At 41.0% G+C, this 13,850-nt stretch overlaps 1 protein-coding gene and 2 pseudogenes across 1 annotated transcript in view; 1 reads left to right on the forward strand and 2 right to left on the reverse strand.

Annotated features, from left to right (window-relative positions):
- The window catches only part of AHI1 (Abelson helper integration site 1), a 176,751-nt gene that overhangs the window by 93,866 nt on the left and 69,035 nt on the right, over nucleotides 1-13,850 (reverse strand). Inside the window, 1 exon segment of the mRNA XM_028510246.2 lies at nucleotides 13,173-13,293. Coding sequence (XP_028366047.1) covers nucleotides 13,173-13,293 — 121 coding nt within the window.
- Nucleotides 7,202-9,679, reverse strand: LOC114494082 (annotated as a pseudogene).
- On the forward strand, nucleotides 9,872-10,700 carry LOC114495178 (annotated as a pseudogene).

Here is a 13,850-nt window from a genome sequence, read left to right on the forward strand (position 1 = left end):
AAAAAGTGTAGTAGTTGCTAAAGAGATGGGAAAACAGAATGTGGTGTCCTAGAAACCAGGGTATAAGAAGTGATCAAATGTGTCAAATGCTGATGAAATCAAGCAAAAGAAAGGACAAAGACTTGACCATGGGAATTTGCAATGTTAAAGTCACTGGAGAGCTTGAAAACAAGATTATAGATTTGAACAAATTTATGGAAGATGGAAAGTGATTAGAAACATGTCACTGAAAACATGGTAGGCTGCAGCAGATACAGAATCTATCTGACAATGAAACTCACAGGATCTGCGACCACAGATGCAGCACTTGTGGTAGGCGACAGAACAAAATGAATCCCAGGAAAGACAACCCAAGGTCTGTGTGCAAAAACTAACCCAAGCAGGCCACGTGCAGATTCCACATGAAATGGATGCTGTAGGGCATTCACCTCAGATAAAAAACAAAATCAGTGGAATTGTTTCCAAAAATATTGGACAAAGCATTTGGGAAGAGTAAAGACTTCTGGAGTGGATAATGTTGTCCCTCTTCTTCTCATTCTGCCAGTCTGACAGCTGGGCTCATTTATCTTGCCTGCATACCCTAAATATAAGCTGCGAGTTAATATGTCTTATCTATGTATACGAAGTTCTCAACAGACTTTCTGGTAAGGTGAACAAAATAGTGAGATTACAAAGCTATTTACCAAGCAGAAGGGGAATACCGTATTTCTACCCGGTCCTCCATTTTGTTTTTTTAATTCTCACCAGAGGACACGTTCATTGATTTGTGTAAGGGCGGGGGGTGGGGGAGAGGGAGAGAGAGAAACATCGATTGGTTGTTTCCCATGTGCACTTCAACCAACTGGGGACTAAACCTGAAACCTAGGTATGTGCCCTAACCGGGGAAATGAATCCGCAACCTTTATGAGAAGAAACCCCTCACGCACTGAGCCACCAGGCCAGGGCCATTCTTAAAAATAGACGTGCCAAGGGTCATCTGAAATAAACAATCCATTGGCATGAGAGAAAAAAAGCAAATATATACACAGATAAAATAGCTGGACACAGAGGAAACATCACTTGAGAGAAAAGAGCTTTACATTCCTATTTAGAAGGATGTAATGACATTCACAGACTGATACTAGAAAACAGGAGCAAACAGGACAAGAAAGAAAACCGTAAAGATGAAAAGGGATGACTGGTGAAGAGAGATTCAGAATAAAGAAGTGAGAAGACTCTGAGGCTGACGAGTTCGATAGAGGAAATGAGAAGAGTCCAAGATGAACCCAGCTCCCGAGGGCAAGAACGGCAATGTCGTCGCAGAAGTGAGGCAGAGAGGAAAACATGGAGGCTCCTTTCAGGAAGCTGAAGCCCACTAAGGGCAGTGATTACATGCCTGTCACATATATGACAAAAAGTGGCTGGCTCACCTATCCTGCTACACAGGCTTGAGGATGAATGTCTTTTCTGTGATCAGACTTCACACAGAACCACGCACACTACAACAGCGCTATTAAATTTTTACTGAACTCTCAAAAGCTTTACACTAGTCCTTTAAATATAAGATCCTGTATGTAAATAATTTCTATAAATATTCAAAATACAAAACAAATTAAGAAGTTAATGTATCAATTGGTGAACATCAGAATGTCTATAAAATACAAATTCAATAATCTAGTATGTACTTTCGCTATGTTTACATTAAATCATATAGTTTTCATATCCATTAAATCAGTAAGATCTCATTTTAATTACAGTTTATGGCCTTCAGTTGTTTTTTAATTTTCACTGAATATGAATATAACTATTTCACTTTTAAAATTAATCCACTGGGCAAATGCTACAACATGCTCTGACAACTAAATTCAGTAGTTCACAAACTAAACATGCCCCCCGCCATGCAAATGTGACTGACAAAGAATAGCTTCAAGTATATTTTCTGTGTTTAACAGATTGAGGAAAAGGGCTGAAAATTTTAAGGTTCAAACTATATACCACATAAATATCATACAAAATAGCTTCTTACAAAATAAATGCCTAGAAAAGAGCAAATTTAAGCTCATTAAAATCAGCAGATATAAATTAGAAAAGTTCACATTTATATTCTCCCCTCAGAGAATATTAGGAGAAATTTAATATCTCAAAGGGGACATTAATACTCAATGCATATCCCTGTGCATGAGAACAATTCATTAATTATATTAATATTTAATAGTTCATAAAAATGGTTTTTAAATTTTAAAATATACAGAATATACTTTATTAATAGCATTAGAAACACTTTACTAATTCATATGACATTATTCAGGAAATAAAGGGGCTTTTATTCCAAGTGTGAGTAAATTTTAATCTTTAATAAGTGGATTAACTCAGCTCACTGGAGAACTTAGAGAAATTCTGATACTGGTTACTAAAATGGTACCCTATACCTTTAATTTAGCAAATATCAATTTCAGAGAATCCAGTTATGAAAGAGCACCAAAAAAAAAGCTGAACAAATGAAATCCCAGTCTTTGTGGAAGGGAAGTATAAAATGGTCATGTTAAAGGAAAAAAATCTGCATGATGAAGGTCTTTTGCTCAGTGTCCAGAAAAACCAAATAGGAAAACAGTCTCACCTCCAGGGTTTTTTGTGACTGGTGTTTAAGTGGAAAGCCAAAGTTTTAAAAGTTAAGTGGTTTCTAGTGGATTATTTAAAGTTTGAGATGCTTGTTTAAAAACTTTCCTCTTAAAATTACTTCATCTTAATGTCTTTTTTGGCATGCTTCTAAAACTTCTATATCCATTATTTGCCTCTCCAACATGTTCTTTTTTTCTATAATAATCACTTAACACATTTTTTTAGAATCATGTCTTAAAACAAGATTTCCTCCATTCCTTTGGCCGCAATGTAAATTGCATTATTTCAACCTTTTTTTAAAAAAATGGGAAGAATCTCCCATAAAAACGCATGTTGTTTAGTCTCACAATATCTCATGCATTTCGAAGTATTTAAAATATCTGTCTGATCCCCATGATTCTAGGAAGCAGGAAATTTAAATGAAGTTGAAAACAGAGACACGAGGCCTGGAGAGGGAAAGTTAGCCACCCAAGGTAACAGCTCTGAGAAGGGCCGGCCAGGGCTCAGGCCCAGCCCTGACCCAGCCTTCTGACCCGAGGGCCACTGCGTTTCCCATCACAGTGCATGAGTCCTGAACTCATATTCAACAAAACCTTGCTTTTAAAAATTGTGTAATAGAAGCCTTATTCTTTCTAGTTCCATAAGGACTTTTGGGATTTAAGGACTTTTGTCTACAGAAAATCAGTTAATTCTGTAGTAGATTATCTTTATCTATGGTAGTGAATTAATTCCTTCCACCCATCCTACCATCTAAACTTGAATTCCAAGGTTTGGAAAGAGTATTCAATAAAATGTTCCTTTTCAATTAATAGTCTGAAGTTCATTAAGCAATACTAACAGAAAATACTGCCAATTCTGATGGGATGAGAAAGTTCTTTGAAGTTCACTTTACCTTCCTTAAAATGGAAACCCCCTTTTAACATCAACTGTGTTTACTGAGAGTTATTCTAATTCCTATTTTTTGCCAAAAATATTTTTTTCTTCTTTGAAATACAAGAATCATCTTGTTTCCAGCTTACTTCTAACACCTTCTGCAATGGGTTATACAAGGATATTGTGGACTTTCTGGTGAAATTATGGCCCAAGCAGAATTTGTTATTTTTTCTTTTTTTTAAATATATTTTATTGATTATGCTGTTACAGTTGTCCCATTTTTTCTCCCCTTTATTCTCCTCCACCATGGAACCCCCTCCCAACCAGCATTCCCTCACCTTAGTTCATGTCCATGAGTTGTACATATAAGCTCTGTGGTTTCTCCATTTCCTCTATTATTTTTAGCCTCCCCTATTTTGTACCTACCATTTACACTTCTTATTCCCTGTACCTTGTCCCCCATTCTCACCCCTCCGCCTCCCAACTGATAACCCTCCATGTGATCTCCATTTCTGTGATTCTGTTCCTATTCTAGTTGTTTGCTTAGTTTTTGTAGGTTGTTTTTTTTTTTTTTGGTTCAGTTGTTGATAGTTGTGAGTTTGTTGTCATTTTACTCTTCATAGTTTTGATCACCTTTTTCTTAGATAAGTGCCTTTAGTATTTCATTAAGGCCTGGTGATGATGAACTCCTTTAACTTGACCTTATCTGGGAAGCACTTTATCTGCCTTTCCATTCTAAATAATAGCTATGCTGGATAGAGTAATCTTGGACGTAGGTCCTCGCCTTTCATGACTTTGAACACTTCTTTCCAGCCCCTTCTTGCCTGCAAGATTTCTTTTGAGAAATCAGCTGACAGTCTTACAGGAATTCCTTTGTAGGTAACTATCTCCTTTTCTCTTGCTGCTGCTTTTAAGATTCTCTCCTTATCTTTAATCCTGGGTAATATAATGATGATGTGCCTTGGTGTGTTCCTCCTTGGGTCCAACTTCTTTGGGGCTCTCCGAGCTTCCTGGACTTCCTGGAAGTCTATTTCCTTTGTCAGATTGGAAAAGTTCTCCATTATTTTTTCAAAAAAGTTTGCAATTTCTTGCTCTTCCTCTTCTCCTTCTGGTAGCCCTATGATTCAGATGTCAGAACATCTAAAGTTGTCCCAGAGGTTCCTAAACCTCTCCTCATTTTTTGAATTCTTGTTTCTTCATTCTGTTCCAGTTGAATATTTATTTCTTCCTTCTGCTCCAAATTGTTGATTTGAGTCCTGGTTTCCTCCCCCTCACTGTTGGTTCCCTGTATATTTTTCTTTATTGCACTTAGCATACCCTTCACTTTTTCCTCTATTTTGTGACCATACTCAACCATTTCTGCGAGCATCCTTATTACCAGTGTTTTGAACTCTGAACCTGATGGGTTGCCTCTCTCTTTACTGCTTAGTTCTACTTTTGGAGTTTTGATCTCTTCTTTCATTAGGGCTATATTATTTTGTCTCAGCCCACCTACTATATAGTCAGGGGCGGAACCTTGGGTATTTACCAGGATAGGGTAACCCTCATTGTGGCATTGTGGTGCTGTGGGGGAGGGGTCTGAGAGGGAACAATGACACTTGCTCAGCTTTCACCCTGCTTTCAGTTACTTCCTCTGCTATCTACAAGCAAATTGGGCCCTTCTGATGCTGATTCCCAAGTGGGTAGGTTTGTGTATGTGCTAGGGCCATGTGGGTTTCTCCAGTGAATTCTCCTGAGAGACTGGGAGTTTCTCCTGCTGATGCAACCCCCACAGGTTTTTACAGCCAGAGGTTCGAGGCTTTATTTCCCCTCACTGGAGCTCTGGGTTGCAGTCTGTCTTGCTCCCCAGTTGTTCCTCCTGGTTTACCCACAGGCAGATGTGGAGATGTGGGACCACCCGGTCTGCCATCTGCCACCTTGCCATGTCTCCTCTCCACCCCAGCTGCCCATCTCTGCCCCTCCTACCAGGCCAGTTGAATGTTTCTTTTTCAACTCCTTAGTTGTCTGATTTCCATACAGTTTGATTTTCTGGCAGTTCTGGTTATTTTTTGTTTTGAAATTTGTTGTTGTCCTTCTTCTGGTTGTGCAAGGAGGTAAAGTGTATCTATCTACTTCAATCTTGGCCAGAAATACATTTGTTAGTTTAAAAGTTCTGCACTTCTCTGTAACAAATTAAACATTAAGAAATGATGAAATTTTGAAAACAATAAAAATAAAATTTAATTGGAAAAATAGCTCCTAATTTCAAGAGTTAATTTAGATTTTTTATTCTCAAGGGAACAAGTATATACTTGTCAAAGACATGCAAAATAAATATAAAAATACAGCCCTTCAAGTAATATTCAAAATGTAAAGCATAAAAGTTAATTTGACAGATATCTTAACTAATACCAAAGTCATTAGAATGATGTTATGACTTTAAGTCAAATAACTTGACTGTTTAGGATATAGTAAAAAGTTAGATTCAATGACTGGTTATCAAGTTTCTTATGTGCTTATATAATCTAATGGAGAATGCAAAAAAAAAAATATGAAGACAGAAGTTACTGGTTGTTTTTAAAACCAAGTTACATTCTGCCTCCCCCATCAAGCTCCAAGTCAACAACTGAAAAAAATGAAATAAAGATTATATTAATAAAATGATCCATTTCATTTTGTATGAGCCATCTATTAAATATGAACTGAATTTAGCATAATGCTGTGAAAAGATAAACCAAGTTCTTAAAAATAAAACATGCTGTCCTTCAAACATAAACACATAAAGATGATACAACTACTCCACTGCCAACAGAATAAGCACTTCTGGCTAATTTTCATGACCCCCCCCCCCACAACATTGATGAATTTTATTTTTTACTTAATAAGCCACATTTAAAAACTTACTTCTATAATAAGGTCTCCTGAGATGGTTGAAAGGGTTCTGAGATTTTGACAAACTGTCACAGAACAAAATTTCTCTGCAGAGAACTTCTAGAACCAACTGAAGAATAAACACCACAATTTCACTAGAACCAAGCTTTTTAAAAGAATCTAGTAACATGCAAACACAGAATTATATTTAAAGGCAAAAAAAAAACCCAAGTTTATTAATCCTCAGAAAATACCTCCTTGATGCCTCCGTTTTATAGGTATACCTATTCCAAACAGTCCTGTTCAGGTTGTTACTTGACTACAACCAAAGCCAGTAACCATGGTAACACCCACAGCCAGGGAGACCTCCTGGCAGAGTGGGAGGACAGTGGGCCAGGAAAGAAGGAATGGCTCCGTGCACTGGCTCGCCGAGGGTCCTGGGCAAGCAGTCTCCTTCACCTCCTGTACTTGTGTCCTTCCCCAGAATAGGCAGTCTGGTGTGGCGAGGATGAGCCTGAGCTAGGAGTGAGGAACCTGGCTTCAGGCGTGACTGCCACTAGCTACCTGAACTCTGACACGTCAGCCGCTTTGCTTCTCAGTTTCACTGTAAAGGATTGAAGAGCAAATTCCAAGGTCCTACCAGGGGTGTCCAAACGTTATGTGTCTCTGGCCCACATTGGAAGAACTGTCTTGGACCACACATTAAATACACAAACACTAACAAAAACTGATGAGGAAAAAAATAAGTTTTAAGTAAAGTTATGATTTTGTATTGGGCTGCATTCACAGCCATCCTAGGCTGCAGGGCTACTGAGGCAGCCATTACTAGGCTGCCCCGGTACCATGCTTCAGGAAGAGTGTCCTGTTGCCAGGTCCTGGCTTAGGGCACACTCCTGGGGCCAGCTTGGGAAACCTGAGGTGCCCCACTGTGGTTTGGCCAGCTTGCCAGCAATAGGCAGCTGCTCCAGACTCAGTACCAAGCCTCTAAGTCCAATGGCAGGGGAAACAGCTGCACAATGTCTTCCCAGAGCTGGTGGTAGGATGGCTGGGAGTAGAGCTGACTGAGTGCCCAGGTGGCCAGCTTCATGGTGAGGTCCAGGTGCAGTCCTGTCACTGCCAGCACGCAAGTCAGCAGCACAGGTGGGAGACGAGCACAAAGCTGGGCAAGAGGTGGGGAGGTGAGGCAGGAGTTCCAGTGCAAGTTGGCAGGGCATCAAGGAGGATGGCTATGACTTCAGCACTGCTGGAAATGTGAGCAAGGAAAGTAGCCATAATGTCTGGCATCCTCCACAGTGGCCCCATCACTGCACCCCATAGGGACAGCAACAGGGAGAAGAGATTCTGAATACCAAAAAGGCAGATGTTGACCGAGCCGCTGATCACACAGGCCACCAGGCTCATGGCAATGGCATAGTGTCACAGGCCAGGCGTAGCAAAGCACTGGAGACCACAATGAGGATGGACCCAGTGTAGTATGTCCCAGCTCCTCAATGCCACACAAAAGGCTCAGTGCCCCAGAAGCTTTAGGCTCTGCAGGCCAGATCAGTCACTATAAAGCTGGGTACAGAGGCCTGAAAGCCCCCAAAGTGAGTCAGACCAAGGCTTTGATCAAGGCCAGCTGGGAAAGCAGGACTCCACCACCCAAGTGCAGAAGACTAGTCAGTACAGTGTGGCAGGTGGTAGATGAAGGCTAAGAGCCAGGCCAGGGAAGCTGGAGGGAGGACACCAGAAGGGAGTTGAGGTCCAACACCAAGGTCAGCACCAGGCCCACACCGTTCACCACCAGGTACACGGCCTCCATGCCAGGACTTTGCAGGTCAGTCAAAAGGAAGTCTAGCTTGAGGGGGGTTGAGGGGGGTGGCAATGGTGCCAATATTCTGGGGAGGGTGATCAGGGATTAATTTGGAAGAGAAGTCAGTAGTTTCCAACTAAGGAAGAGAATCAAGAATCTGAGAAGTGGGTTAGAGTTGAGTGCAGTCTCAGTGGAGGGGATGGGGCCCAGGTGCAGGTCCAGGAGCCCTGGTTTTGAAGGCAGGCTGTTTGGGAGGGAAGAGGCCAAATATCTCTACAGTGGAGGTGAGCCCAGGCTGGAGGAGAGCCATCAGCCTTGGAGACCTGGTGGTGGCATACCGCACCCAGGCCATGCGTCAGAACGAGAGAAGACCGAGAACAGTTGGGATCGGGCTGGGCCAGGTGGGGAGGCGCAGGCTGGGGGCAGGCTCAGGGTCTAGCTATGCAGGTGCCCCTGTCCCCGTCCTCTGGGCTCTTGGCACTCTGTGCCCAAAGAGGGAATGGGAAAGGGAGTCAACATCAGCAAATTCCAGGTGCAGCCTCCACTCCACTGGGCCATCATCTTGTGTCAGCAGCTGTATTTTTTAAAAATACACTTATCATCTCTCTTATACTCATACCTTTGGATAGCTCCCTTTTCATTAGAGAATAAAATGTGAATTCCTCAGAAGAACATAATTTGACCCCAATCTGCCTCTGCAGACTCAGTTTTACCTAATGCATCCATCTCACCATTTCCTGCAGCTAAACTAAAACTCAAACCATTCCCTAGCTATGCCAGGTTCTCTTCCAGGTGTGATCTTTGGCACCACGGGCTCCTTCCCGAAGCCTCACCTACAGATGAGGCCTGTGATGAAGACAAAGGCAAGATCATGGAAGGTTTTATGAGACACGGTAAAGACTCTGGAACTTGTCTTAATTGCAATAGAAAGCCATTTAAGAGTTTTAAGCAGGGTAGTCACATTATCTAATTTATTTTCAAAGAATCACGTTAGCTGCTATGGGAAGAATAAGCTAAGAGACAAGAAAGAAGCAGGAAAGTAGAAGGGAGGAATCAGGAATGGCTCCTAGTTTCACCTGAACAGCTGGGTAAATGTGCTGGGATTTGGAAGGCCCGTGGGGCAGAGGAAATGGAAATGAAAGGAAATTTTGGGGCAGGGAATCAAGAGTTCTGTTTGGACACGTAAAGTCTGAGAAACCTTTCAGCTGCTCCATCCCTCTTTATTCAGCGACACTTTGTTTATACTGTGATTTTAGAATCTATCCCACTCTGAAAAAACTGGCTGCATGCTCACTTGTTTTCCCAGCCACGGACTGTAAGCTCCCTGAGAGCGGAGGCTGTAATATTTCGTCTATATACTTAGATGAGGACCTGAAACAAAGTAGCCACTTAAAGTAATTTTAGAATGAATAAGGGTAGCATTCTAGAAACTCTGAAGAGTACAATCCAAAGAAGGAAGAAAATACTTTATTAGCAGTCTCCACCATCCAGAGCTCACACTGAATCAGGTCAACAGAGGTTACAGCAGACCAGAGGCCATAAGCCCACCTTCCTTCCAGCACACACACACACACACACACACACACACACACACACCCAACTCTTGCTCTTAAGGAAGATGGGCAGTGGGTCCATACAAACCAGCTCTGTGTAAATAGCCTTTTTTATATTGTGCAAAGCCAAACACCTATATATATCATTTGAATATTTAGATAGGATGTTTAAAAATAAAAATCTTACACCACAATTCCCTTTCTTTTTTCTCTCCCCGCACTGCCCAACATGCTAAAAGGAAAGAAGGCTAAGGGGAAGAAGGTGGCGCTCGCCCCTGCTGTTGTGGAGAAGCAAGAGGCCAAGAAGGTGGTAAATCCGTTTGAGAAAAGGCCCAAGAATTTTGGCACTGGACGGGACATCCAGGCCAAAAGGGACCTCACCGGCCTTGTCAAATGGCCCTGCTACATCCGGACGCAGCGCCAAGGGCTATATTCTCTACAAGGGTCCAAAAGTGCCTCCTGCCATCAGCCAGTTCACCTAGGCCTTGGACTGCCAAGCAGCTATTCAGCTGCTTAAGCTGGCCTGCAAGTAAAGACCAGAGACAAAGCAAGAGAAAAAGCAGAGGCTGCTGGCCAGGGCTGAGGAAAAAACACCGGCAAAGGGGATGTCCCCACCCAGAGGCCACCTGTCCCTCAAGAAGGGGTCAACACTGTTACCACCCCAGTGGACAACAAGGCCCAGCAGTGATTGCACAGAGTGTGGATCCCACTGAGCTGGTTGTCTTCCTGCTGGCCCTGTGCCAGAAGATGGGGGTTCTCTACTGCATTTTCAAGGGGAAGGCCAGGCTGGGGCGTCTGGGCCACAGGAAGACCTGCACCACCGTCACCTTCACACTGGTTAACTCGGAAGACAAAGGAGCTCTGGCTCAGCTGGTGGAAGATCTCTTGCCAGATGCGATGACAGATGTGATGAGATCCGCCACCACTGGGGAGGCAACGTCCTGGGTCCAAAGTTGGTGGCTCACACTGCCAAACTGGAAAAGGCCAAGGCTACAGGACTGGTCACCAAACTGGGCTAAGTATACACTGTTGAGTTTTCTGTACTAGAAGTAATAAAAATTTCTTCTAAATAAATTAAATAACTTACTGAAAAACCTATCTACATTATTTGTTTTTATATTGCAGATTCAATGGGTTATTTGCATTAACTCTTTGTATAAACTTAACTACGTATTTATCCCCTCTTAAAGCTGGTTTGAACACTAAAAAGAATCACAGAATTTTTAAGGCAGAAACTCACCAAACCCAGAGCCTTTCTTACCTATAGGGATAAGAAAACTGAGGCTTGAAAAGAAATTGTTCAACACTCTACAGTCACTTAGAAATGGAGACAGATGCAGAAAGCGGTTCACCTGCTTCCTAGGACAGGATCCCCCTGCCCCCAAAACACGGGCTGCTAATAATGAACAAAATGGATTAATTTGGCCGTTTTGTAACAAACTACATATTTCGTTTTTATAACCATTCCATGCAGTCTTATCTCAACAAATTTTATAGAAAGGATATGCCTTAAAATGAGGTCAGGCATATCAACAACTAAAGCAAAATCAAGTGAAGCAGTGTTATCGTGTGTGCCACATGCTTAACCGGAACGCTTCCGAGATAGTGGACACGTGGAGGGACATGCCCGGCAACTCAAGGCCTGTTTGGCCAGAGAGAACCATGTGCAATGGTGAAGTTTGTAAGGCTTGTCTTTATCATACCCAGCTTTCCTTTTATTCTTTATCTGTCTCACTGATAATCCCTCTTCCATTTCAAAGGCCTTCCTATCTATCCTCTCTTCTCTCTTCCTTTACAGAAAAGGAAGAATGTTTTATCTACCATCTGCACTTGCTGGCTGACAAACTTAAGACACTACCTGAATGAATTTTAATCAATATATTAACTCAACCAAACATTTCCGTTCTATGCCTTTAACCCTAAAGTGTGAAATGAAAAATGTGTTCTCCGAAGCATTTTAGATCTGAGGAGGCAGATGACGGGGTCATTAAAACGACCTGGTGTGAAGGCAAACCCAGCACCGAGCCGGGGTGCAGAGAACAAGGGCGTGAAGGGAGGGAGAGTGCACTGCACGTAACAGCAACCAATGCTATTGCTCCAACTTCTGGCAGGTGTCTGGAACGTCAGAAACTTAAAACTTCTAATGTTTGGGATACTTTTATCATGTACTGATTTTAAATTAGAACTCAAAATCTTTTCAAAGCTAGTACATACATATTTATCACGTTTACAATTTAAGTAAGTATGTTATATTCGTATAGTGCCTTATGCTTCCCAAGTATTTCAGTGTGCTATGGGATCCGAACCTCAACAGGATGTAATGTAAACATCATTTCCAGTTTCCTAATCAATATTCTTAGGTGACAGGTTATAACAAAAGGTGCAGCCAGGAGTGAACGTTAAGAGTTCTTGATCCAAGTATTTTCCTCCCATAATAAGTCACTTATAAAGCAGTATTAATATAACTTACATATGTAAACTGCAAACACTTTCAAAGTAGAAAAGTAACATTGCCTCCATACTTCTAAGTAAATTATGCCAATCTTTACAAACTAAAGTTTCTTCTTATTATCATTGCTTTGTCAAAGGTAACTTCAGTTTTTCTCAGTGGCCTCATTTTTATAAAAGAATTCAGTAATACATAAAATACTGTCAAAAACATACAGCCAATGAACAGAAATAGCTATCTTTCAATCTCAAAGTAAAATTTTCAGATAAATGCTTTTTCTTTGATGTCCTTTGAAAATCTTATTCAAATTAATTTAAAACGTTGGCCTAAAAATTTGCAATTGTACAGTTCATTTAAACTCAGTGATTCATGTAGATTTTTGTAACTAGCTTCTTTACATATTTTATTAATTTGCCAACTTTGAAGAAACAAAGTATCACTGGCAGGTTGAATCCTGTCTCTGCCAAAATGCATTTTGCCTTGGATTCCTTGAAATGGATTATAACATATAAAATCAATTATGGTTCTTTTACCTAGGAGAATTGGATCAGATTTAATAGTATACATATTTAAACCTAATGTTTTGCTACTTTTGAATTATCTGTTCAGCCCTGGTGTAACTCAGGGGACTGAGCGCGAGCCTGCAAGCCAAAGGGTCGTCAGTTTGATTCCCAGTCAGGGCACACGCCTGGGCTGCAGGCCAGGTCCCCCATACGGGGTGTGTGAGAGGCAACCACACACTGATCCTTCTCCCTCTTTTTCCTTCCCTTCCCCTCTCTCTAAAAATAAATAAATAAAATCTTTTAAAAAATCAAATTATTATCTGTTCAATGGAATAGAAGCTGAGAGTATCTACTATTAAAGACAACAAATTCAATTTGCTTTTGAAATAACTTGAGTGATTTTTAAAGAAAAGGAGATGCTAGAATGTAATTCAGGCTTGAAAACTGACCATTAGAATGCTATGAGCTGTAATTGTGAAATGAAATAAATGTCCCTTGTGAAAAAACAGTATCTGAACATCCGAAAGAACAGTGGAAGTAAGAAAAGGGCTCACCAGTCTGTGTGAAACCAATCTGACGCAGACCTGGGTGGCGAGTGTCCGGCATGTCTGACTGTTTTAACTTAGACTGTTGTGAGGAGGCTGATGTTGAAGCAAACTCGAGATTTTTGTTGACCTGTAATAGGAAAGGCAAATCAGAAACAAAAACGTAATTTCCTGGGCTACTGATGCAAAAACCTAATGAGAAATATTTGCTTACAATGCAAACCATGACACATGGTAGGTCAAAGGGAGTGGTAATGATTTATATGCTTAGTTTTCAAAGTTTACAAAACAGAATAGTTTTTTATCAAGGAAAGACTGCAATGGTAATGAAGCATAACTATATTAAAGTAAACCTGCCTTATTAAATAAAACAAGTTGGCTTATTATGGAACTGACAATAATAATGTAAAATACAGTGGTATTAAAAGTTATGCAAACAAATGCAAAAAATAAAAGCGACTCCTTGACAGTTTTCAATCAAGAAAGAGTTAGAACGTTTCAGACCCACATTTCTCTAGTGTTTTGTAAAACAGTAGGGACTTCCTCTAAAAAGCCTGCACAGAAAACACCTGTAATATTCATGTTTATATACATCGTGGTGACACAGATAACACAGCTGTAAACTAACCTGCCAAGTGAAACAGCTTCCGCTGCATCCAAAAACCTTATTCTTAAAACATGGTTTAA

Source organism: Phyllostomus discolor, chromosome 4 (assembly GCF_004126475.2).
Source record: "Phyllostomus discolor isolate MPI-MPIP mPhyDis1 chromosome 4, mPhyDis1.pri.v3, whole genome shotgun sequence".
Taxonomy (NCBI): Eukaryota; Metazoa; Chordata; class Mammalia; order Chiroptera; family Phyllostomidae; genus Phyllostomus; species Phyllostomus discolor.